This window comes from Rhinatrema bivittatum, chromosome 8, assembly GCF_901001135.1.
Source record: "Rhinatrema bivittatum chromosome 8, aRhiBiv1.1, whole genome shotgun sequence".
NCBI classification, from domain to species: Eukaryota; Metazoa; Chordata; class Amphibia; order Gymnophiona; family Rhinatrematidae; genus Rhinatrema; species Rhinatrema bivittatum.
The window spans coordinates 7,977,004-8,002,926 of record NC_042622.1 but is presented as its reverse complement, the minus strand read 5'-3'; the positions used below and the strand labels follow the sequence as shown (position 1 = coordinate 8,002,926).

General features: G+C 44.8%; 1 protein-coding gene across 1 annotated transcript in view; it reads right to left on the bottom strand.

Moving 5' to 3' along the window:
• Positions 1-1,266: 1,266 nt before the first annotated feature.
• Positions 1,267-25,923, bottom strand: part of PRPF6 (pre-mRNA processing factor 6) — a 127,447-nt gene continuing 102,790 nt past the window's right edge. The window contains exons 18-20 of the mRNA XM_029612461.1: positions 18,927-19,041; positions 9,058-9,184; positions 1,267-2,167 (exon numbers count right to left, since the gene is read on the bottom strand). Of these exons, the coding sequence (XP_029468321.1) occupies positions 2,015-2,167; positions 9,058-9,184; positions 18,927-19,041 (395 nt within the window). The 3' untranslated portion in view covers positions 1,267-2,014. The remainder of the gene's footprint in view (positions 2,168-9,057; positions 9,185-18,926; positions 19,042-25,923) is intronic.

The window sequence follows — 25,923 nt, the reverse complement described above, 5'->3', positions numbered from 1 at the left end:
TTTTTATGTGATAAATTACCGCTCCAGCCTGCAGGTATTGAGTCTGCGCCTCCTATTTTCCCCTTAGCAGGTCGAGTACCCTGTGTTATGTATAATGTAACCTGCAGTAATAACACTGGCTCTATTTTTCCTTTGTAAATTCTTCTAATGATAATTGTTTTTGTATACTGGATCCCATATTGTGGACTTTATGGAGAGAATGATAATATAATTTACTTCCTTTTTTTTTTTGTATCGTTATAACATTTCCTTACTTCTCTCCTTTTCTTTCTCAAGAGTGTAATTCTTGGAATTTATTGGAAAATTTATAAATAAAGAATAAAAAAAAATAAAAAAGGTTTGGATAAGTTTCTAGAGGATAAATCCATAAACTGCTATGAAGGTAATTAATAAGCAATAGTAGCTTGAGATCTAGCTAATGTTTGGGTACTTGCCAGGTTCTTATGGCCTGGATTGGCCTCTGTTGGAAACAGGATGCTGGGCTTGATGGACCCTTGGTCTGACCCAGCACGGCAATTTCTTACGTTCTTCTGAGGATGTGGAGAAAGAGGGCCGAGTCCCCAAGAGATCCATCAGTCCCATAACAACCTACTCCGAGGTTTAGGCTAAGGCATGAGCCGAGGATGGCTGAGATTGAGAACCTACCACTGCCAAAGCAGGAAGATTAAACGTCCGTTTAAAAAAATATATCATATTAATGATGCTATCATCCACCTGTAACACTAGTGTCGCAGCAGAAAGCCCACTGTGCATCCTTCTCCCCCTGCCAGAGAACTGACACTAGATCACAGGTCACGTTTGAGAGGTCCTGACCGAGCATCACAAATGTCACGAAAGACAGATGAACCTGAGCAATGGAAATACCAAAGCAAGCAGGTTAGAAGGAAATGTGTAGGAGATGGTACGAGACAAACTGGTTGTGTTTCATTAGCACCAGTAATGGCAATGATTCATCAAACCACCATATGCTGGGTCACTGTCCCTCCAAAGCCCAGACACAGAGTACTCAGTGCTGTGAGGGAGGCCTCTGCTCCTTCTATTAAAGCACTGGGGTGCAGACGAGTAGGCCAGGCCTAGCTGCTAATCTTTGAAGCTCTGCTGCACTCCTGGGAACAGTCATGTTGCGAAGAGCTTTACCGCTGCAGTTACACAGGGCCATGGTATCATTAATGTCATCACCAGGAGACCCAGCTTGGATCTCACCAGAAACAGCCACAAGGCTAGTGAACAGAGTCAGGAAACCACGTGAAAAATGCAGGCCCAAGGGTTTGTCCAAAAGCACTTTATATTCTACAGAGTCACATTACAACTGTACATTTGAAACAAGCCAAAGTCCAACCCAGGGTTTGATGGTAGCAGTACAGAAGTGCAAAAAGATAAAATCCTATCCTACAATAGAGAATAAAATGTTGCACAGAGTGAAGGCAAGGTCCTGCTCCTCAGCAGCAGAATGCCAGCTCCTTCCAGCTGGAACAGCTCTGCGAGGGGATCAGAGCAGCGCAGACAGTACATAAAACGTCTACACAATCATTTCTCACTGATAACACACACACGCTGGCCACAGGCACTCACATCTGGGTCTGACTAATGAGGTCCAGATGGGTCTCGTTCAGTGTCGGTGCTGTGTGCAGCAGGAGTTTCCCCACTGTCCCTGCCGTTAGGCACTGGACCCAGCACCATTCTTCATCCCTTTCTCCCCATCAGGATTAACACCACACTTCCACCTCAAATTATTTACACTTGTTTTTTTGTCCTCTTCCTTTCATAAAGTCCATGAATTTAATGGAGGTCAGGATCGGGAGGGAGGTGCCAAAGGTCTGGTAGAGGAGGGGCATCTGCTCCTAAGCCCTCTCTCCCTTCCTTATTAAGGTACCCCCCTCCCCATTCCTTCCTCAGACAGGTGCCCTCTCCCCTTATGGGAATGTGAGTTACTGAGCAGCTCACGGCACACATACAGCACACACGCCTTTAATAGAAAGAGAGGCGGAATCCAGAGCAGGCCAGGGGGAGGGGGTTAGAAGGTATTTTTAATCTTGGCAGCCACAAGCAGCAGAATTTCACCAATCTTATGCTGCCAGTTCTGGATATCCTTGGAGACCTGGCACCAGAGCTCACCATGGCGAGGTTCGGTGTTCTCACAGCGCTTCCGCACCTCCTCCTGCTGCTCCTGCAGGGGGAAACACAGCAAACACGGAACTGCATCCTCTGTGTCTTCCTAAAACATCAGCAGCAGTGCCTGCGCCGCAGGCAGGAGACTCAGCAGCACAAAGCAGCATCTCAACGGCTTTCATTAACGCTTCATTTTTATATTTGTAGTTTTATCAGATTAATAAACAATTTTTTTTAAGTGGGCAAATGTCCCCAAAACATTAATTTCAGTAACTTTGGATACGTAGAATGGTAAAAAAAAAAAAGAAAAACTAGAAATGTACTGCACTAGCTGAAGTGACACAGGGTGAGTGGGGAGAAATGTATACTGACCTGATAATTTACTTTCCTTTAGTCCTACTACACAATTGGGTTTCTCTCCCCCTCCCAGGAGAGTGAGGCAGATCACATGACTTTTTTCTGCAACATCTCGATTTACATGTGGTGCAGGGCAGTTCAAGTCAGTATTCCCCTGACAAAGCAGTCTATGAAACCTTAAAATAATTACAATTTGTAATGAAAGATTTTTTTTCTAAGGCAACTATAAAGGTTTAGAAGAGGAAGCTCTGTTTCTGAAATACATTTTTGTAATGCCAAATATGTATTTTTTAAGTTGAGATGCTTGCTAACTAACAAATTGTCTGTAACCAATACAATGTTTAGCTTCCTGGGTGGGTTTCTAGACTGGTATAGCAGGACCGAAGGAAAGGAAATTACAGGCAAGTATACATTTTTCCTTCCTTTCCCATCCTGCTATACCGGTCCAGAATGATTGGGAAGTCTCAAAGCCCAATTATTCTGGGTGGGATGATGTTAAAACCTGCTCTGAGAACGCTTGCTACAAAAGAGCACATCGCAGCTTTACAAATTTGTACAGCCACTGCTTCTGAGCTCCTGTGGAAAGGGATCTGATAATTTATGGAGCTGAATATATTCTTTCCTTAACCCCTTTCCGGTCCACCCCGAATATATTCGTCCTGAAAGGGGTTAATCCACCTTGCTAAGGTTGCTATTGATGCTGATTAACCTTTATGTGGTCCTCCAAATAAAATGAACAATTCATCTAATGTACAAAATTAATTTGCAAGTACTTAATAAGGATACATCGTACAGCCAGATGACCTCAACACTTATTTTTTCTTTCACATTCCTCCACTGAAAATGTCAGCAGTGATATAGTCGGATTTAAATGAAATCACTTTTGGTGAAAATGAAGGAACTGGATGAATTATTACTAAATTTTGAGTTAAATTTAAAAATGGATTCCTAAAGGGGATCCCTGAATCTCTGCAATGTGTCTTGGCGAGGTTACTGCATGCAGAATGACTGTCTTTAATTTTACAACTTCATTCTGCCATGCTTCAATGGTTCGAAAAGTTTTCATACCAAATTTAGATTCCACTGTAGCACAATTGCTCAAAATGGGGGATGCAAGATTTTGACCCCACACAGGAAATGAATGACATCCGGATGAGAGCCAACATAATTTCCTTTAATTCTACCTCTAACGCGGCACTGCTGCTACCTGAACCTTTAAAGAATTTAATGGAAGAAAGATAAAATATTTGGTATATCTGCTCACAATTTGCAAAGTTCCTCAAATAAATGTCACACAAGTACATATGCCAGTGATCTCAAATTCTTTCTTGCTTTTAACTAAATAGAAGTCAAGGAGGAAGAGTAGCCTTTTTTAATGTAATTCTGAATTACCATAAGCTACATTTGAGGTGAACCCCTTTCAATCACTCTTGACTGAGTTTCCACTCATCCGGATCCAGAAGATTTCTGCTTAGAAAATCAGCTTGTATATTTACTTGATTTATAAATGTGCCAAAATCTGTAAAAAAGAAAATGTATTTCCACCCAGTTGAATAAGATATTTATTTCCTCTGATAGACTTCAAGTTCTATCTTGTTCGATCACAGATGCTACTGAAGTTGCATTGTCGCTTAGTATTCTCACTCTTTCCCCTTCACAATATTTATTTAAAAGAATTTTTATATTGCCTAGTTAGAGATTCAAGGTGGTTTACAGTAAAATACATAATAAAAACAAATAAAAAACAAAGGTCATAAGGACATTAAAACAAATATTCTTCAAAAACATATTAGGTCTGGCAAATGTAATATTCCAGAGTGGCCTGAGCGACTAAGAATAGGATTAATTCTCAATGTCGAATGCCAACCGGCAAAGATGTGTTTTTAGTAATTTCTTAAAGCTTTTTAAGCATGGAGCATTCCTCAGAACTCCATAAAATGACTCCCAATGCTGAGAAAGCTCAATCTCTAGTTTCAGATATGTGTGCAGCCTTCAAAGCCTTACTTGAAAAGAACATAGTGTTCTGGGTGGAATATAAATTTTTGAGAGAGAAGTAATCCATGGTTATTCCAATCTTCAAATGGTCTGCGAACATTGTGTTGAAAATAAGAGTGCTAATCTCATTGCTCAGTCTGGATTCTAATCTGTTGATTGACCAAGAGGCTTCTTTCCTTCTCCTTTGACCCTGAACAACTTAATGTTGGCAATGTGCTCCTCTACTTTTATTCACATCTGTGGTGACTGAAATCCACAATGGTGCTTTTAGGTTCACTGTTTTAACAGACTGCGCATCTCTGAACATCAAAACAGACACTCTCTTACTTGAACAGGAAGGAGAAGATGATGCTTGTGTCTTGAGTTTAAAGAGACTAAAGGGAAAGAAGAGAATTCTATAGAGGTCACATGTGAGATCTGGCCCATGGCTCTAGGTCTGGAAATACTGCCATTATCCCTAGCAGTTGAAGGTAGTTCCATGCTCTTGAGGTTCCTTGCTTCAAGAATTTGTTTACTTGTTCGATTATCTTGGTCACCCCTCTTTGAAGTCAGTAATATGCAACCTTCCTTGGTATTGAACTGGGCACCCAGATACCTCCAGAGACTGGTTTGGGTAAGATTGCTTTTTGCATAATTGATTATCCCACCCTAAACTTTGTAAAAGCTGTACCACTCTGATGGATCCTATGACACTTTCTTGATATTTTACCTTGATTAACCAATTGTCCAAATATGGATGAACTACAATCCCTTCTTTTCTTAAAAATGCTACTACTACTTTTAATGAATGTTTTTTGAGCCACTGCCAGTCCAAAAGGGAGTGCCCTGAATTAATAATGTTATCCCATTATATAAAAATGAAGATATTTCCAATGATCTTCTCGGATGGGAATATGAAAACATGCCTCTGGATAGGGCTAGTGAAATTAGAACTTCACCCTACTATATGGACAAAATGACCAATTGGAGAATCTTCATATGGAAACTTGGCACACGTAGATTTCTGTTCACTCCCTTTAAGGTTCAGTACTGGTCTGAATGTTGTCCTTTTTTGGAATCGTGAAATATAAAGACTAGCATCCTTTTCTTTGCTCCTAAAATGGATCAGAATACATTGCCTTCAACATCAACAACTTGTTTAGTGTGTATTTGACTGTGAATATTTTTGTGGGCAATCCACATGATGAAATCATGTAAGCTTCCTGAATTCAATTTTCTAATTTCAATGCATATCCCTTCTGAATAATTTCAAAGACCCATTAGTTTGAGGTTATCTAAATTCACTCTTGGTAAAAACTGTTGAAATTGACTGCCTATCAACTGCACCAAAGAGTGGATCCGTAAACTTTCACTGGAATGAACATATCGTTGCTAATGAACCCATTTCAGGTTTAATTTTCTTGTTCCTCGAAAGGACTGTATTCTTCTCCTAAATCTCCTGTCCCATGTGAAAAGTTGCTTCCCGGTCGATATCTTCTGATGTTAAGCAATTGCCCTCAACTTCTGTATATCCGAAAATGTATTCTCTCTCTTTCTTCCGGCAATCTTTGGCGTTTTTGATCTCTCAAGCTTTTGACTACCTTTTCGAGTTCCTCTCCAAACAAATGTTTTCCCCTAAAGGGAAGCTTGCATAAGCATATTTTTGACCAAGAGCCAGATGCCCACTGATGAAGCCAGTGACTTTGAAGAAGTTCTTATAAGCTCATTCATGCTATTTGAAAGATATGCTGCTGCCAATTCCAGTCAAGCTGATTCTTCATTTTCTGGGAGTAGTTGCACTCAGAGCAAGATTTTCTCTAGCTACGAAACTATTACAAATAGCAATTTGTAATGATAGACCTGACTTGAGAAAACATGTTTCAATATTATCTCTTTCTATCCTGGGGATCCTTAACTGCTGCACCTCCTTCCACAGGATAGTTGTTTTTCAGGTTAATGTGGAGACTATAATGTCAACTGTTGGCATCTGGAAGAGGCATTCTAAAACATCATGAGGAAGTGGATATAGTGTTGAGAAAGACTTTGGTTTTCTGTATCCAGATTGTGGTGACTCCCATGAGGTTAATAATATTTTTTCTATTTTAAAATGAAGGAGACATGCCCTAGATGTTTTGTGAACAACTTTAACAATTATATTCCAATCTGGGATTTCTTCCTCTTGATATGTGTGCTTGAGTCTGAGACCAACATGGAGACTGATTTACCCAGAATCCTCTGCTGCCTTGGCTGTTTGCAGTTCTGGCCATGTGAACTCTAAATGCACTATTGAGGCTGACCTGGAGAAATTACAGGAGACATCTGAACAGCAGCCAGAGCTGTCTAAAACTTGTGATGGAGGGTCATAGGGTTACAAAAAAGCAGAAGGAAAAGGTCAGCATCTCAGGCTAATATCCCAATTAGTGTAGCACCTGAACAACAGCTTAGGTCTTGGAGATATCTCTGGAGGTGAAGAAAATGACAGGACAAAAGACTAATGGAAGATTAATGACCACCAGGCAATTAGGCCTCAATTTGGGAAGGGCATCAGGATAATATAGGTCTAAATTTATCTTGTTTTGACCTGAGAAACTGCATATGTGATACTCCCATAGGTTCATAGAATTTAGGGATTGAGACCGTCTCTGTTATCTATAAAAAGAAGACTTCACTAATGCACAGGGAGAGACACAGAGTAGTGCTTCTCATGAGCGTCTGGTCAGAAGTCCTGCCCTTCTGCTCCTCCCAAGGATATCTGTATTGCTTATTAATATAAATACAAAATTGATATTTGTTTCTACAGATTTTGGTATGGTATCCTTGTGTCTGTTTAGCGCTTAACACTCTTTGTTGTCTGAGCTTCTAAGTGATGAAACCATTTGTGAATTAATGCTGCAACCTCAACCGTATGGAAGCATCTAAATGGATCTTCCTCTCCTTCACACTGAACGTCTTCCTGAATAGTCACAGCTACTCCCCTTGATATGGATCTTCATATTACAAAAATGGAGAGACTCAGGATTTAGAAAAACCTACTCTGCGCCTGTGTTAGATGAAAGCTTCTTTCTTTCTTGAAATGAAAAACAATACATTTGGGTGCAGCCCTGTAGCTTTTATACTGTGGGAATTGCAGATAATGTTCCTTCAACACGTTAGTATCTATCTATGAATCCAATGCATGACTGACCTCACAAGGTAAAACTGGAAGTTCAGAATTTCTGTTTCTATTTACCCGCCATTCCTTCATCAATGGCTGGCTCATTATGCCCTACTATTCTCTCTTCATGCTGGGGTATAAATGAAGAACTTGTCCCAGCCTCTGAAGCCATTAACTCATTCGTTTGAGTTGTTTTTGCCTCTTATTCCGAGTCATAATTTTCGTCGTGGAAGCAAGTCACACAGAGAGAGCCTATTGTACCCACGACTCATCTGCCATTGCAGGAGAGACCAAGGCAGTCTTGCTCCGACATTAGTACCTTATTAAAATAAGGGGCTTTCCAGATTCAGCTCCTAAACATTCGCTCCTGTTCAGCTCCTGTCTGCCTGAGTTAAAATGTGCGGTCAGCCTGTGCTGACCAAATATTTTAACTCCTGATGCATAACATAGCATTAGCATAGAATTAGCTTACTGCATTGGAAATTTTAAAAAATTGAAACCTGTGCGTTAAAACTGTGCTGCAATTCAGTGTACAGGCTCTTATCGCACAGCTTACTGCATCAGCCTGTCAATGGGACTGGGAGCTAATAGTATCAGGGCTTTCAAATGTGAAATTAGTTCTTACTTTATTTATTTAAAATCCTTTTCTTCCGCTGCCTCCATACAATAGTTACCTGATCATTTCCTTTCCTCTAGAACAGTCAAACAGGCACCTGGCCCACAGACAGCTCTATAAGTTGCAGGTAAAGCTGCTCTTCTTATTTGAGCTATTTTTATTTAAGACAGTTATGGAATTTGCTGCTGCATCACTGGTCCTCTTCTGTTTGCTGGAGGCAGAGAATATGGGTTTTAGCTGCTAACAGGAGATGATGCACAGGAAAAGCTCGGGAGATCTGCCTCTGTCTAGTTTAAGATTTCATCTTTCACAGCCTTCTTGCATGTTTACTTGTAAGCCGCTGCGGAGCTCGGTATTTAGCAGCCTATAAATGTAATAAATAAATAAATCTGCTGGGAGGGGGTGATAAACCCAATTGTTCTGGACTGGTGGAGCAAGAGGAGACAAGAAAACGCACATTTACTTCATTCAAACTCAAAACAACATCTGGAAAACCTACAGACTTCTGCCTGCTAAAGGGTGGTGTTGGGATCTCCTATCAAGCCCCTTCAATGATTAGGACAGCACAGAACTCAAGACGTAGTGCTGATTGAATAAACGAGTAGAAGTTTTGAACAAGGCTGGCTACCACTGTAAGAAACAGGAGGTCTTCCCCCACTCACTTCAATGGGCACCTAATACAGGCTCATTTGTCCTTAGTTTTTCATCAGCAGATAAAGGACAGGAGCTGTAGAGCGCTGGAGTCCATAGCCATGCCAAGTCAGACCCCATAATGAAGGTCACACAAGGGAGAAGATGTAAATCACAATGCACAGATGGAACAGGCACTTCAGAGCCCTGCCCTTACCTCTAGTCCATGCTGCAGCTCAAACTTGTAGAAGAAAGCCCAGGCATCCCCCAGGTCGGAGTCTATTTTGACTGTGCGATGAAACCACTCCCGAGCCTTTGTTATTTTCCGTTCACTCCAGAACAACCTGAGGGGAGGACAGAAGGGAGAATCCTTGCAATGCATTATTTACAACCCAGTAACATAGTAATGCGGGCAGAAAAGGACCAAATGGTGCATGCGGTCTGCCCAGCGAGCTTCCTATGCTAGTAACTGCCACGCCCTGCACTTATTATTATTATTTACAACCCAGTAACATAGTAATGCGGGCAGAAAAGGACCAAATGGTGCATGCGGTCTGCCCAGCGAGCTTCCTATGCTAGTAACTGCCGCGCCCTGCACTTATTATTATTATTTACAACCCAGTAACATAGTAATGCGGGCAGAAAAGGACCAAATGGTGCATGCGGTCTGCCCAGCGAGCTTCCTATGCTAGTAACTGCCGCGCCCTGCACTTATTATTATTATTTACAACCCAGTAACATAGTAATGCGGGCAGAAAAGGACCAAATGGTGCATGCGGTCTGCCCAGCGAGCTTCCTATGCTAGTAACTGCCGCGCCCTGCACTTATTATTATTATTTACAACCCAGTAACATAGTAATGAGGGCAGAAAAGGACCAAATGGTGCATGCGGTCTGCCCAGCGAGCTTCCTATGCTAGTAACTGCCGCGCCCTGCACTTATTATTATTATTTACAACCCAGTAACATAGTAATGAGGGCAGAAAAGGACCAAATGGTGCATGCGGTCTGCCCAGCGAGCTTCCTATGGTAGTAACTGCCGCACCCTGCACTTATTATTATTATTTACAACCCAGTAACATAGTAATGAGGGCAGAAAAGGACCAAATGGTGCATGCGGTCTGCCCAGCGAGCTTCCTATGGTAGTAACTGCCGCACCCTGCACTTATTATTATTATTTACAACCCAGTAACATAGTAATGAGGGCAGAAAAGGACCAAATGGTGCATGCGGTCTGCCCAGCAAGCTTCCTATGCTAGTAACTGCCGCGCCCTGCACTTATTATTATTATTTACAACCCAGTAACATAGTAATGCGGGCAGAAAAGGACCAAATGGTGCATGCGGTCTGCCCAGCGAGCTTCCTATGCTAGTAACTGCCGCACCCTGCACTTATTATTATTATTTACAACCCAGTAACATAGTAATGCGGGCAGAAAAGGACCAAATGGTGCATGCGGTCTGCCCAGCGAGCTTCCTATGCTAGTAACTGCCACGCCCTGCACTTATTATTATTATTTACAACCCAGTAACATAGTAATGCGGGCAGAAAAGGACCAAATGGTGCATGCGGTCTGCCCAGCGAGCTTCCTATGCTAGTAACTGCCACGCCCTGCACTTATTATTATTATTTACAACCCAGTAACATAGTAATGCGGGCAGAAAAGGACCAAATGGTGCATGCGGTCTGCCCAGCGAGCTTCCTATGCTAGTAACTGCCGCACCCTGCACTTATTATTATTATTTACAACCCAGTAACATAGTAATGCGGGCAGAAAAGGACCAAATGGTGCATGCGGTCTGCCCAGCGAGCTTCCTATGCTAGTAACTGCCGCGCCCTGCACTTATTATTATTATTTACAACCCAGTAACATAGTAATGCGGGCAGAAAAGGACCAAATGGTGCATGCGGTCTGCCCAGCGAGCTTCCTATGGTAGTAACTGCCGCACCCTGCACTTATTATTATTATTTACAACCCAGTAACATAGTAATGCGGGCAGAAAAGGACCAAATGGTGCATGCGGTCTGCCCAGCGAGCTTCCTATGCTAGTAACTGCCGCGCCCTGCACTTATTATTATTATTTACAACCCAGTAACATAGTAATGCGGGCAGAAAAGGACCAAATGGTGCATGCGGTCTGCCCAGCGAGCTTCCTATGCTAGTAACTGCCGCACCCTGCACTTATTATTATTATTTACAACCCAGTAACATAGTAATGCGGGCAGAAAAGGACCAAATGGTGCATGCGGTCTGCCCAGCGAGCTTCCTATGCTAGTAACTGCCGCACCCTGCACTTATTATTATTATTTACAACCCAGTAACATAGTAATGCAGGCAGAAAAGGACCAAATGGTGCATGCGGTCTGCCCAGCGAGCTTCCTATGCTAGTAACTGCCGCACCCTGCACTTATTATTATTATTTACAACCCAGTAACATAGTAATGCGGGCAGAAAAGGACCAAATGGTGCATGCGGTCTGCCCAGCGAGCTTCCTATGCTAGTAACTGCCGCGCCCTGCACTTATTATTATTATTTACAACCCAGTAACATAGTAATGCGGGCAGAAAAGGACCAAATGGTGCATGCGGTCTGCCCAGCGAGCTTCCTATGCTAGTAACTGCCGCGCCCTGCACTTATTATTATTATTTACAACCCAGTAACATAGTAATGAGGGCAGAAAAGGACCAAATGGTGCATGCGGTCTGCCCAGCGAGCTTCCTATGCTAGTAACTGCCGCGCCCTGCACTTATTATTATTATTTACAACCCAGTAACATAGTAATGCGGGCAGAAAAGGACCAAATGGTGCATGCGGTCTGCCCAGCGAGCTTCCTATGCTAGTAACTGCCACGCCCTGCACTTATTATTATTATTTACAACCCAGTAACATAGTAATGAGGGCAGAAAAGGACCAAATGGTGCATGCGGTCTGCCCAGCGAGCTTCCTATGCTAGTAACTGCCGCGCCCTGCACTTATTATTATTATTTACAACCCAGTAACATAGTAATGCGGGCAGAAAAGGACCAAATGGTGCATGCGGTCTGCCCAGCGAGCTTCCTATGGTAGTAACTGCCGCACCCTGCACTTATTATTATTATTTACAACCCAGTAACATAGTAATGCGGGCAGAAAAGGACCAAATGGTGCATGCGGTCTGCCCAGCGAGCTTCCTATGCTAGTAACTGCCGCGCCCTGCACTTATTATTATTATTTACAACCCAGTAACATAGTAATGCGGGCAGAAAAGGACCAAATGGTGCATGCGGTCTGCCCAGCGAGCTTCCTATGCTAGTAACTGCCGCACCCTGCACTTATTATTATTATTTACAACCCAGTAACATAGTAATGCGGGCAGAAAAGGACCAAATGGTGCATGCGGTCTGCCCAGCGAGCTTCCTATGCTAGTAACTGCCGCACCCTGCACTTATTATTATTATTTACAACCCAGTAACATAGTAATGCGGGCAGAAAAGGACCAAATGGTGCATGCGGTCTGCCCAGCGAGCTTCCTATGCTAGTAACTGCCGCGCCCTGCACTTATTATTATTATTTACAACCCAGTAACATAGTAATGCGGGCAGAAAAGGACCAAATGGTGCATGCGGTCTGCCCAGCGAGCTTCCTATGCTAGTAACTGCCGCACCCTGCACTTATTATTATTATTTACAACCCAGTAACATAGTAATGCGGGCAGAAAAGGACCAAATGGTGCATGCGGTCTGCCCAGCGAGCTTCCTATGCTAGTAACTGCCGCGCCCTGCACTTATTATTATTATTTACAACCCAGTAACATAGTAATGCGGGCAGAAAAGGACCAAATGGTGCATGCGGTCTGCCCAGCGAGCTTCCTATGCTAGTAACTGCCACGCCCTGCACTTATTATTATTATTTACAACCCAGTAACATAGTAATGAGGGCAGAAAAGGACCAAATGGTGCATGCGGTCTGCCCAGCGAGCTTCCTATGCTAGTAACTGCCGCGCCCTGCACTTATTATTATTATTTACAACCCAGTAACATAGTAATGCGGGCAGAAAAGGACCAAATGGTGCATGCGGTCTGCCCAGCGAGCTTCCTATGGTAGTAACTGCCGCACCCTGCACTTATTATTATTATTTACAACCCAGTAACATAGTAATGCGGGCAGAAAAGGACCAAATGGTGCATGCGGTCTGCCCAGCGAGCTTCCTATGCTAGTAACTGCCGCACCCTGCACTTATTATTATTATTTACAACCCAGTAACATAGTAATGCGGGCAGAAAAGGACCAAATGGTGCATGCGGTCTGCCCAGCGAGCTTCCTATGCTAGTAACTGCCGCGCCCTGCACTTATTATTATTATTTACAACCCAGTAACATAGTAATGCGGGCAGAAAAGGACCAAATGGTGCATGCGGTCTGCCCAGCGAGCTTCCTATGCTAGTAAACTGCCGCACCCTGCACTTATTATTATTATTTACAACCCAGTAACATAGTAATGCGGGCAGAAAAGGACCAAATGGTGCATGCGGTCTGCCCAGCGAGCTTCCTATGCTAGTAACTGCCGCGCCCTGCACTTATTATTATTATTTACAACCCAGTAACATAGTAATGCGGGCAGAAAAGGACCAAATGGTGCATGCGGTCTGCCCAGCGAGCTTCCTATGCTAGTAACTGCCGCGCCCTGCACTTATTATTATTATTTACAACCCAGTAACATAGTAATGCGGGCAGAAAAGGACCAAATGGTGCATGCGGTCTGCCCAGCGAGCTTCCTATGCTAGTAACTGCCGCGCCCTGCACTTATTATTATTATTTACAACCCAGTAACATAGTAATGCGGGCAGAAAAGGACCAAATGGTGCATGCGGTCTGCCCAGCGAGCTTCCTATGCTAGTAACTGCCGCGCCCTGCACTTATTATTATTATTTACAACCCAGTAACATAGTAATGCGGGCAGAAAAGGACCAAATGGTGCATGCGGTCTGCCCAGCGAGCTTCCTATGCTAGTAACTGCCGCACCCTGCACTTATTATTATTATTTACAACCCAGTAACATAGTAATGCGGGCAGAAAAGGACCAAATGGTGCATGCGGTCTGCCCAGCGAGCTTCCTATGCTAGTAACTGCCGCGCCCTGCACTTATCCCCAAGCCTTATGATAACCCAGAAAAGTATTTACTGCTAGCGGCATTTTTACTGGGTGATGAGCTTCTTGATAATTCAGACAGTGCTTAGCTTCTAGACTTGGCCTTAGAAGCAGTCCTGTGCTTTTTCACTTATGTCTGCGAATCAGAACCCCAGACCATAAAAATCACGGCCCCTGTTGTTTGTTGTCTGAATCCAATTCCTTTTCCACCCCCATCAAAGCAGAGAGCGATATTGTAGCTGCATCAAAAGCATCAAGGTTTATTGTTAAGAATTGTAATCCCTTGCCTTAAGGGTGGTAACTGCTGCTCTGTGCAGCTCACCCCATGCTTCTCAGTTTCCCAGACTGTAAAAGTCAGGGCCGTTGGTTGTTGTATGACGCTGAAGCAGAGAGCAGTACAGCAGTTGCAACAAAGCATCCAAGCTTATTGGTTATGGGGAGTAACCTCGTGCACCCTTTTCATGCCCATCCTCTAGCCTTTAGGGATCACAGTGCCTATCCCTTGCCCCTTTGAATTCTTTGACTGTTTTTGTCTTCACCACCTCCTCTGGTAGAGCATTCCAGGCATCCACCACCCTACAGAATATAATTCACATGGTCTCAGCGTCCCTGCTCCCAAAAGCTTACATGATAATTGTGTCCAGGTCACACACACACCCACCCACCTACAGTAATGGAAAGGGGACTTAAGGTGAGATGTGTAGGCCCGCGGCTCTCTGGTATAATCTGTGCACACAGTTCCATGGTTTCCATCTGCAGGTGAATGAAATGGAGAAACGAATACAAAGACAGGTAGGAACGCAGCTATTTGTGTGATGGAGATCAGGCTCTTCCGCGAGGCTCCAGTTTCTCTAAAAGCTCTTGGGACATCACAGCAGCAACACAGCTGTCATATCACCAGGACACAAATCCTGCTTGAGGTTTGAGCTCTTTGTGGTTGGTGCTTTGATACTGCAGGCCACGGCTGCTGTACTGATCACCCTGCGAAAGCCACTTGGGTTATAATCACTTCATGCTGTGGCTTTGACATCCCTCTCTGCTCTGTGTCAATCTGAGTTTTTTTAATCAATTTAATTCTGATTTAATTCTCTACAGCTTCTTATGGGTTTTAATGGCTTATATTTCTAAACCTCCAGATAGATATAAATTACTTCTGTCAGCCCTGCTCTGCAGTAAAATGTGAGCTGGCGTGATCTGAGGCAGAGGCGGATTGAAGTGTTGCCTGGTAGGAGCTCATTTGGTTCAAACAAAAGGATTTTCCGAGTGGCAATATTTACCCAGTTGCTGGTCCTTATGCAGAGATTATGGCTGCTTTGCCCTGAGCCGTTACTGAGCGTGTCCTGAAACTGGGCCAGCGCAGCTTGTCGGCATATGTCTAAAAAACTAAGTCCCACCAATGTTTCCCACCTAAATCAATCCCATGGAAGCCTTCTAAATCCGTCACTGCTGCTGGAGATGTTGGACAGGGCTGCTCAGCGCTCTCTTTGCTTCAGGAGTATCTAGAACTGAACTTGTAAAACAAGACGACAGAGGGTATGGGTCATCCACTTGCCACCAGCAGCCGGAGTATGGCCGATAGCAATGCCAAAACATCCAACATCCCCACAATCTGAAGCGCTGAAAAAAGTGCGAAAAGGGGAATATAAATCTATCTAAATAAAATAAAAATAAATAAAATGCCGATTTTAGTTTGAATTTTAAGCACAGTCCCTTCATGGAAGCCTGATGCAGCCATACCACTGCTGCTAGAGACATAACGCCACTCTGGCAGGTTACCCCAGAGCCTTCTAGGATGCAAAGACTGCTAGGGTTGTAACCACTACACTGTGCAGCTTACCCCAATGCTTTCTAGGATGCAAAGGCTGCAAAAGACGTATCCGCCACTCCGTGCAGATTACCCCAATGTCTTCTTGGAAGTAAAGGCTGCTAGGGTAGTAACCCCCACTCCGTGCAAGTTACCCCAATGCTTTCTTGGAAGAAAAGGCTGCGAAAAGGAAAACTGGTTCTTACCTGCTAATTTTCATTCCTGTAGTAACACAGATCAGTCCAGACTCCTGGGTTTTGCTTCCCCTCCAGCAGATGGAGAGAGAGAAATTTTCACAGCCACTGGTATATGACCTGGCATACCACATGCAGTCCTTCAGTATTACTATGTACCCAAGCTAAGACGAGTTGCTGATGAGTGGAAGTGGAGGGTAAGCATACAGGAGACCCTTTGTCCATGAGATGGCGAAAGCATCCCTTGGGGGTGTCCTGGAACTGCAATGTAGGGAGCAGAAGTTTTCCACTTTGCGGTTGTGAAGTGACACAAAGAGATCCGTGTGTAGATAGCCCCACCGCTGGAAGATCTTCTCTGCTACCTCGGAATTCAGGGACCATTCGAGAGGATGAAAGGTCCGACTCAATTTGTCCTTAATCACATTGTCCACGCCTGCCAGGTAAGCTGCTCTCAGGAACATGGAGTGAGAGGGTGCCCAGGCCCATATCTGTGCTACTTCCTGACACAGAAGGTACGAGCCCGTTCCACCCTGTTTGTTGATGTACCACATCTCAACCTGGTTGTCTGTTTGGACTAGGATTGTCTTGTGGGATAGGCAATCCTGGAAGGCCATGAGGGCATACCTTATCGCTCTGAGCTCCAGAAAATGTAATTGATGTTGCGATTCTGCTGTAGACCAGGTTCCCTGAGTTTGCAGGTTGTTGACATGTGCTCCCCAACCTAGGTTGGAAGCATCTGTAGTCAGTGTTATTTGAGGTTCTGGAGGCTGAAAGGGTAGGCCTCTGAGAAGATTGGACTCCTGAATCCACCAAGCTAGCGAGAGGCGAAGCTGCCTGGTGACATGGACAATGTTGGAAATTGGATGGTGGGGGCCTGAGACCACTGGGACTTTAGGGTCCATTGTATTACTCGCATGGCCAGACGAGCCATTGGGGTAACATGAACTGAGGATGTCATGTGATCCAACAAAGTTAGGAAATGATGAGCCGATGTGGATCGACGAGTCTGCATTAGTTTCGCAAGGGTAGCGAGCATGTGTGCCCGATCCTTTGGGAGGAAAGCTTTTGCCTGACTGGTGTTTAAATCCACACCAATGAAGGGAAGGATCTGTGAAGGAGTCAGGTTGGATTTCAGATAGTTTACGAGAAATCCCAATGACAGTAGCAACTGTAGGATTAGATGAAGGGAGTTTAAAACTGCCTTTTCGGACGGAGCCCTTAGCAACCAATCGTCCAAGTAGGGGTAGACGTGGATGCTTTGCCGTCTTAAGTACGCTGCAACTAGTGACGGTATCCGACTAGGAAACGGAGGTATTTTTGGTGGGATGGGGTAATCGTTATATGCATGTAAATGTCTTGTAGGTCTAGAGAGCAAAGCCAATCTTCCTTCTGGAGAAGAGGGAGTAGGGAGCCCAAGGTTACCATTCTGAACTTTTCCTTTTGCATATGTTTGTTTAAGGCACTAAGATCCAAGATTGGTCGAATGCCTCCTGATTTTTTTTGGTATTAGGAAATATCGAGAATAGAACCCTTTTCCCCACTGTAAGGTGGATACTGGTTCTATGGCATTGGATTGAAGGAGGGTTGTTAGTTCCTCCTCCAGAAGTGGTGAGTGGTCAGTTAATCCCCACCCCTGATGAGGCGGGAAGTCCGATGGTACTGAAAGGAAGTTGAGATGGTAAACTTGAACCACTACAGAGAGGACCCATTGGTCTGTGGTGATTGTGCGCCATGTGTTGGTGAAACGGCACAAGCGGCCGCCCACTGGCAGAGATGGTAGAGGCGGAAGTTGACACTTGCTCTCTAGCTGGGAGTCAAAACCCAGAAGCAGGGCCAGGCTGTGGATCTGGCTGGGTTTTCTGAGGTCTGGATTGGCGGGCCTGACCTTTCTGGTATGATCTGGTTGGGCGAGCACGAGATGGAGGAGGATAATACCTATGAGCTTTATAAGTCGTCCTCTTGGCCTCTCTTCTGAACGGCCATTTGGAAGTAGAGGGAAAATCGGAGGGTACAGCAGAGAGCTGGCGCAATGTCTTGTGGTGGTCCTTGAGTTGTGCGACTGTCTCCTGTATCTTGTCCCCGAATAAATTATCACCTGTATAGGGGAGGTCCGCCAACCTCTTCTGAACTTTGGGCCGGAGATCTGAAGACTTCAGCCATGCCCATCTCCTGGCACTTATTCCCGCTGTAGACACTCTAGAAGCAGTGTTGAAGATGTCATATGCAGCTCGAACCTCGTGCTGCGACTGAGACAATCCGCCTGAACGTTGCCCACGCCTGCAATATGGGTGGCCGCGATGTGGGACAGATGGCGTTCCGCCCAGGCCATCAACAAAGACGCTTCGGCCGCCACCGGACGACTTTTTGTGCCTCCTTGTCTGTTTATATATACCACAGTGGTCGCATTGTCTGATAGAATTCGCACCGCCCGACGGTGCACCATCGGGAGGAGTTGACGTAAGGCTAGACGGACCGCCCTGGTCTCCAGGCGATTGATGAACCAAGTGGCCTGTCGAGAGGACCATCGCCCCTGCACTGCTTGAGACTGACAACCAGCCCCCCATCCTGACATCCGTTGTTTTTTGTTGTTTTTTTTTTTACACACAGTCTAAACAAACTATTTGATCCAGTCAGGATCCCTCAAACCTGTATAATCAAAGTAGAAATTTGCAAAGATCAGGACTGCAGGTTATGCCTCTCAATCTGCTGGAGTCAGAGAAAATACAGAGGGATCGCAGGTGGCACCCCGGGATATCTGGGGGGTGCTTTTCAGCTTTTCTCTGACTCCATCTGCTGGAGGGGAGGCATAACCCCAGCAGTCTGGACTGATCCTGGTAAGTACAGGGAACAACTGCTGCATGTTTATCTTCTGCTTTAACTCTTAAAGGGGCCGCAGTGATATGCACTTATAAAAGGGAACTGAGCTCCCTGGGATGCCCCTGGGCTGTATGGTGTCCACTCACTTGGCCACAGCTAAGAGCACGTGAGGGTCATGCTCGCATTTCTTCAGCGCATCCACACTCTTCGTCTTACGCTGCGGCCGCGCCTCCAGAAAAATTGCTTCTGACCACAATATTCCTAAAACAAAAAGAGAAATGAAATCGATTAACAATTTATCTAGGAGCAAGGATTGTGATGTTTTGCAGTATAGAAAATCACTGGCAGAAGAAAGGGCCTTCTATAAACATGCCCTTTCCACTCTGAGGCTGTCAGCTTGACTTGAAATTCTGGCTACTTGCTCGTTTAGAAACCCTATTCCAAACTCATCTCAAGCATAAATATTCCCAAAAAATATTTCCTTTCTTCTATCTTCTTGGTCTTTTAATCACAGTAATTGTGCTGGAACAGATTCTGGAATCTGGCCTTTTGAAACCATTTCTTCTTACAGAAAAACAATGCTAGGATCACAACCATTTATAGAGAAAAAGTGAGTTCAGAACCCCCTTTAAACCTTAATAGGGGCTAATGAGTGGGAGGACACAGAACAAGAGCAAAAAGGCACCATCTGTGAACTTACACTACTCAGCCCTGAAGCCTTCCCTCCTAAGGGAGCAGGCTCCAGGCTCAGACAGCTCCACTCGCCCACTTATGTGCAACTTGATGCATGGAGAGCATCCATCACCAGAAGACAGGGGCACAAGTGCAAACAAGCAGCCCGCTAGCAGAGGCAAGAAAGGTGCTGAGCTGTGCCCGCCCCTCACCCTCGAAAAAGGAGAGAGAAAGAAAGCTTACAACTGGCTTTCCCATCTACTGTCTCCCAGGCTGCAGATAAAGACACAGCCTAGACTATAAAATCCCCATTTGACAAGTTCATACTGATAGCAAGCAGTTGATTCCACTTGGTCTACTTTTAGAATGATTAATATGTATTTTAAAATTATAAGTCAACTCCTTGCACAGATGAAATTAGTACTAAATATGGACAAATCCGTTTTTATGGTTTTAGATAGAAAAAATTTTAACCTGGAAAAAAAGATAACACTTGATGATCAAACCAGTTTTAATTTAACAGATATAACCAAGAACTTAGGATTAATCATTGATTATGAATTAAATTTTAGGGCACACGTATCTACAAAAGTCAGAAGGTTTTAATAAATTGAGGCTATTGAAACGTCTTAAACTTTTGCTTTAATTAAACAATTTTAGGTATGTTTTACAAACACTAGTGTTTACAGGACTGGACTATTGTAATTCAACCATGCTGGGACTCCCTAAATCTACTCTGAGGCCTCTTCAGGTAATACAGAATGTCGCAGCAAGGCTGTTAAACACGAAGAAAAGGGATCATATTACTCCAGTATTGAAATCATTACACTGGTTGCCATTAGAGTACAGAATTAAACATAAAGCATTGTGTATGATTCATAAGATTATACATGAAGACAAAAATAAATGGCTGAACTCTACCATCAAGCTGCATGTGCCTCAACGGGATCTCAGATCTTCCAATAAAGGATTATTATCAATACCAAATATAAAATCAGCGCACCTGAGTGAGGTTAGAGAAAGGGCAATTTCGGTCACAGGACCGAAACACTGGAATGGTTTGCCACCAGATTTGCGAATGCAGGATGATTTAAAACGATTTAAGAAAGACTTGAAAACATGGTGCTTTCAACAAGCCTATGGATCTGAGACTTAAAATACCACTGAAAGCGGGAATCCACATGCTATTTCTTATCTATTTATTTCTTAACTATTTTAATCTTATTTTAGATTTTATTTTTTAGCTTACTATATTTAATTTTAATTAATTATTCTTATTGTTTTATCTATTTTATTGTATTTTCTGTTTCCTACTTGTTTTTTAGTTATATTGCAAACCGTAAAGATAGAATCATGTGTTCTGACTCACGGTATATAAGAAGTGCATAAATAAATAATAAATAATATGTGGTAAATTAACATCTCTAGGCTCTGAGGTCAGGCCCATAAAATCTATCCTTCACCTGTACACTCTCATCCTTCTCCAGCACACATACATTGCTGTTTTGCTAAAAAAGACTCTTCCATCAAGCCTTGCTCCCAGCTCCCATCACATTTGCTTAACACTTCTGTCACCAAGAATCTGATTCTTTCCGATGTGGAGAGCTAGGGAAAGATTTCTGCACAGCATTCAACACACACAAAAAAGAGAAGAAATTTTCCCATTCAGTTCACACACAAGAATTTTGCTATCATCTTCCTGCCATCTAATGTTTTTCCCTTTGCCTTGTTCAGTGAAATCATCTCAGTCTTTAGTGGATTACATTATGGCTTTCTGTATGGAGACATGGCACATCCATCTCCTGTGACAAGATCACATCTCAGAGTTTCCTCCATGATCTTCAGTGGAGGTGCTGAGTTACTCGACATACAGATTCCTGGCATGATGGGGTTAATATGCCCTCCTACAACTTTCATGTACCACTAGACGTGGCATCAATACTTCACAAGGGCAGTAAAACATTGGGAGGCCGTGATGTGCATTGCTTGCTGTTCTGATCCAATGAAAGGCTGCCATCAGTAAGTCCATGTCCAAAAGAAAACTGGTTCTTACCTGATAATTTTCGTTCCTCTAGTACCACAGATCAGTCCAGACCATGGGTTATGCCTCCCTTCCAGCAGGTGGAGACAGAGAAAAACTTGAATGATACCCTCACTTAACCTGGTGAGCCTCCTGCATCCCTTCAGTATATAGATTATCAAAGCAGAATAAGACTAGCAATGAATCAAGCAAAGAACTGTAATAACGAACATATAAACATGTAACTTTCTTTCTTAGTATGCTGCAATAACAGAACCGGAACACGTGCGCACGGACTTTACAGATCTCCCTGCTACCCACTCCTAATCTTTGGGCGGGTATCTGGACTGATCCGTGATACTACATGAACGAAAATTATCAGGTAAGAACCAATTTTCTTTTCCCTGTACGTACCAGGATCAGTCCAGACCATGGGATGTACCAAAGTTTCCCTAAACCGGGTGGGACCTCACGAATCCTACGCGCAGCAGGAAACTGAGAAAATCACCAGGCGCCTGAACGTCCAAGCGGTAGTGGCGAGCATATGTGTGGAGCGTCTTCCAAGTAGCCACTCTGCAAGTCTCTTGAGGCGACACCAATTGGCACTCGGCCCAAGATGCTGTTTGAGAGCGAATAGAATGGGCCTTCAAGCCCTCAGGAACAGGTCGTCCTTTACAAATGTATGCAGACGAAATTGCTTCTCTCAACCAGTGAGCAATCATCGTTTTAGAAGCCTTGTGACCTCTCCTGGGACCGCTCCAAAGGGCAAACAAATGATCTGAGAGTCTGAAAGAATTTGTGACTTCCAAGTAGCGTAATAATGAACGTCGCACATCTAGCCGACGAAGCTCTCGTGCTTGTGGAACCTCTTTCGATAAATTAGGAAAAGCTGGCAGCTCAACTGACTGACTTAAATGGAAGGACGTGACCACCTTCGGCAAAAAAGACGGAACAGCTCAAAGAGAATCCCCCGACTCAGAAATCAGCAAAAAAGGTTCCCTACAAGAGAAAGCCTGTAATTCAGACACTCAACGAGCTGAGCATATAGCCACCAAAAAGACCGTTTTCAGCGTGAGATCAATGTCGTCGTTTTAATGGGCTCAAACGGCGGATCACATAAGAACATAAGAAATTGCCATGCTGGGTCAGACCAAGGGTCCATCAAGCCCAGCATCCTGTTTCCAAAAGAGGCCAAACCAGGCCACAAGAACTTGGCAATTACCCAAACACTAAGAAGATCCCATGCTACTGATGCAATTAATAGCAGTGGCTATTCCCTAAGTAAAATTGATTAATAGCCGTTAATGGACTTCTCCTCCAAGAACTTATCCAAACCTTTTTTGAACCCAGCTACACTAACTGCACTAACCACATCCTCTGGCAACAAATTCCACAGCTTTATTGTGCATTGAGTGAAAAAGAATTTTCTCTGATTAATCTTAAATGTGCTACTTGCTAACGTCATGGAATGCCCCCTAGTCCTTCTATTATTCGAAAGTGTAAATAACCGATTCACATCTACTCGTTCGATACGCACAGTATCAAATTAAGACTCCAAGAAGGGCATACTGGACGGACAGGGGGCTTCAAATGTCTTATTCCTCTGAGGAAACACACCACATCTGGAATTGACGCCACCGAGCTGCCAACCAGAGTGCCTAGGGCCGCTACTGTACCCGGGAGTTAAAAGACAAGCCCTTGGGCTAAACCATTTTGCAAAAAGCTTAACATCTGAGCAATAGTAGCATGTCGGGGAAGAATCTCTCACTCCTGACACCATGTCTCAAAAACTCTCTACACCCTAATATATGAGAGAGAGGTAGACATTTTTCTGGCTTGCAGCAGTGTAGTGATAACTTCCTCAGAGTACCCTTTCTTCCTCAATCTCCTCCTTTCAAAAGCCAGGCCACTAGACAAAAGCGATCGGCCTGGTCGAAATATATAGGACCTAGGCGAAGAAGATGTGGAAGATGTCTGAGTCGTAGAGGCCTGTCCACAGCCAGATTAATTAAATTTGTGAACCATGGACGTCGGGGCCATTCGAGAGCTACTAGGATTACGGTCCCTGGGTGGACCTCTATCCTGTGAAGGACCTTGCCCACCAGAGGCCAAGGAGGAAACACAAAGGAGAACAGACGTTGGCCAGGGAAGTACTAGTGCATCGACCCTCTCTGCTGCTGAAGAAACGAGGAGCCTTGGCATCAACGCATTGCCATCAAGTCCATGTGGGGAGTCCCCCACCTGCGAGAAATGAGATCCATTGCTCAGTCCGAAAGTTCCCACTCTCCAGGATCTATGTGCCTCAGACTTAGAAACTCTGCTTGTATGTTGTTCTTCCTGGCGATGTGAGATGCCGCTAGCATCGCAAGATTTCGTTCCGCCCAAACCACAAGCAGCTCCGCCTCGTCGGCTATGGCTTGGTTTCTGGTGCCTCCTTGACGGTTGATATAGGCCACTGTTGTTGCATTGTTGGAGAGGACGCGAACCGCTTGATGGCATAATCGGGGAAGAAAGTGTTGCAAGGCCAAGCGAACCACTCTGGTCTCCAGGCGATTGATCGACCAACCGGACTCCTCCGGGGTCCAGCTGCCCTATACTGAAAGATACTGGCAAACAGCTCCCCAGCCGGAGAGACTGGCATCTGTGGTCACCACTATCCAGTTCGGGTCCTCCAGATCCACCCCTCGAGATAGGTTGTGTGAGCAAAGCCACCACACAAGACTGGACCTGGCGTGACTGGTGAGTGGCAGAGGGAATTGGAAATTCTCTGACTTGGGATCCCACCAGGAAAGCAATGCTCATTGTAACGGTCTCATATGACCAAAAGCCCAGGGAACCACCTCCAGAGTAGATGCCATCGAGCCAAGAACTTGAAGGTAGTCCCAGGCCTTGGGCAGTAGAAGAGCCAACAAGTGACGAACTTGCCCCATCAGTTTGTTCATCTGGTCTGTCGGGAGAAAAACTTTCCCGCCACAGTGTCGAACCGAGCTCCCAGAAATTCCAAAGTGTGAGACGGGATAAAGTTGCTCTTGGCCTGATTGATTACCCATCCGAGTGATTCCAAGAGAGTGGTCACCTTGTGGATGGCCTCCACACAGCACTCCCTAGACTTCGCCCTGATGAGCCAATTGTCCAGGTAGGGATGAATGAGAAGGCCTTGCCTCCAGAGGGACGCTGCCACAACCACCATGTGCGGAGCAGGTCATACAGTGCATCCACTCCATATGCCACCACAGCCTCCAATCGTTCCGCCTGCTCTCGACTCTCCCAGAGGAAGACACCTAGACGTCAGTAATTGCTGGACCCAGTGCAGGCTCGCCCGCAGCATATAACTTCTACATCAGCCGCCCGGATACCCAGGGCCGACACTTCAAAGATGCGCTTAAGCAGGACTTCCAGCTTGCGATCCTGAAGATCCTTGAGAGCCGCTGAACCCGCGACTGGAATAGAGGACCCCGCAACTGCAACCGCACTGCCCAGAACCTCCAGAGCAGCTGTTCCCCCTGAAGCCAAAGCGCCTTTTAACTTCACGACCCGTAGAGATGCAGGCACGTCCGTGCACTTGGCTACCTTGGGGGACAGTCCCTGCACAGGTCTCACTCGCAAAGCACCACCTTGCGGAGACCTGGAAGCCAAAAAGGCTTTATGCATGAGGACAAAATCTAAAGAAAGAGAATTAGGCCGCTCGGGGAGATCCAAGATGGCGTCGATGTGAGAGGAGTGGAAAAAGGAGCTCCTGATCTGTTTGCATTGTAAAATTACTTGCCGTCGTTTTTGGGGCTTAGCAGAGAGCGATGCCCCATACGAAACGTAAAGGAAGGGTCAGAGAGGATGCCCCGACCCCATCGCGACCCTCTTTTATTCAAACAACGATAGAGGGTTTCTATCCACAAGCAGAATGCTTAACCCCGGAGAGTCCCGCGAGAGCGTTAGGTGAGGAGCAAGCGCCAACGCTCATGGGAGAAGTCACGCTCAGTCCCGGGGCCCCAACTGCGCCTCAACCACCAAGCGCCGATGAAGCCACTGGCTCAGGCTGGTCTCAGCAACGGATGGCGTCGTCTGCGATAAGCCCGATCGGGGAGAGGTCAGTGGAAGAGATTTCGGCGGCGAAGACTGCGCGAGGACTGTTAACTTCCTCGCCTTTGATGGAGGGCGAAATTGAGGACGCTCGAAACCGCAGCGGTGAAGAAATGGCCGCTTCGGGTGGGAAGAAAACACAGCCCCGAAAGACTCTGGATCTCCAGGAAATGACTCCAGTGCAGACGGTAAACATATTACCTTATACTAAGTTTGAGAAACCAAAGGTTGTTACAATGGAGGTACTTTGGCAAGCAATATCTGCTCTACAAAATAATGTGTTAAATTTAACATCATCTATAAAAGAACTACAAACAGCGTTTTATAATGTTAACCCCGTGATATCTCAACACACGGAGACCATAGAGACACTG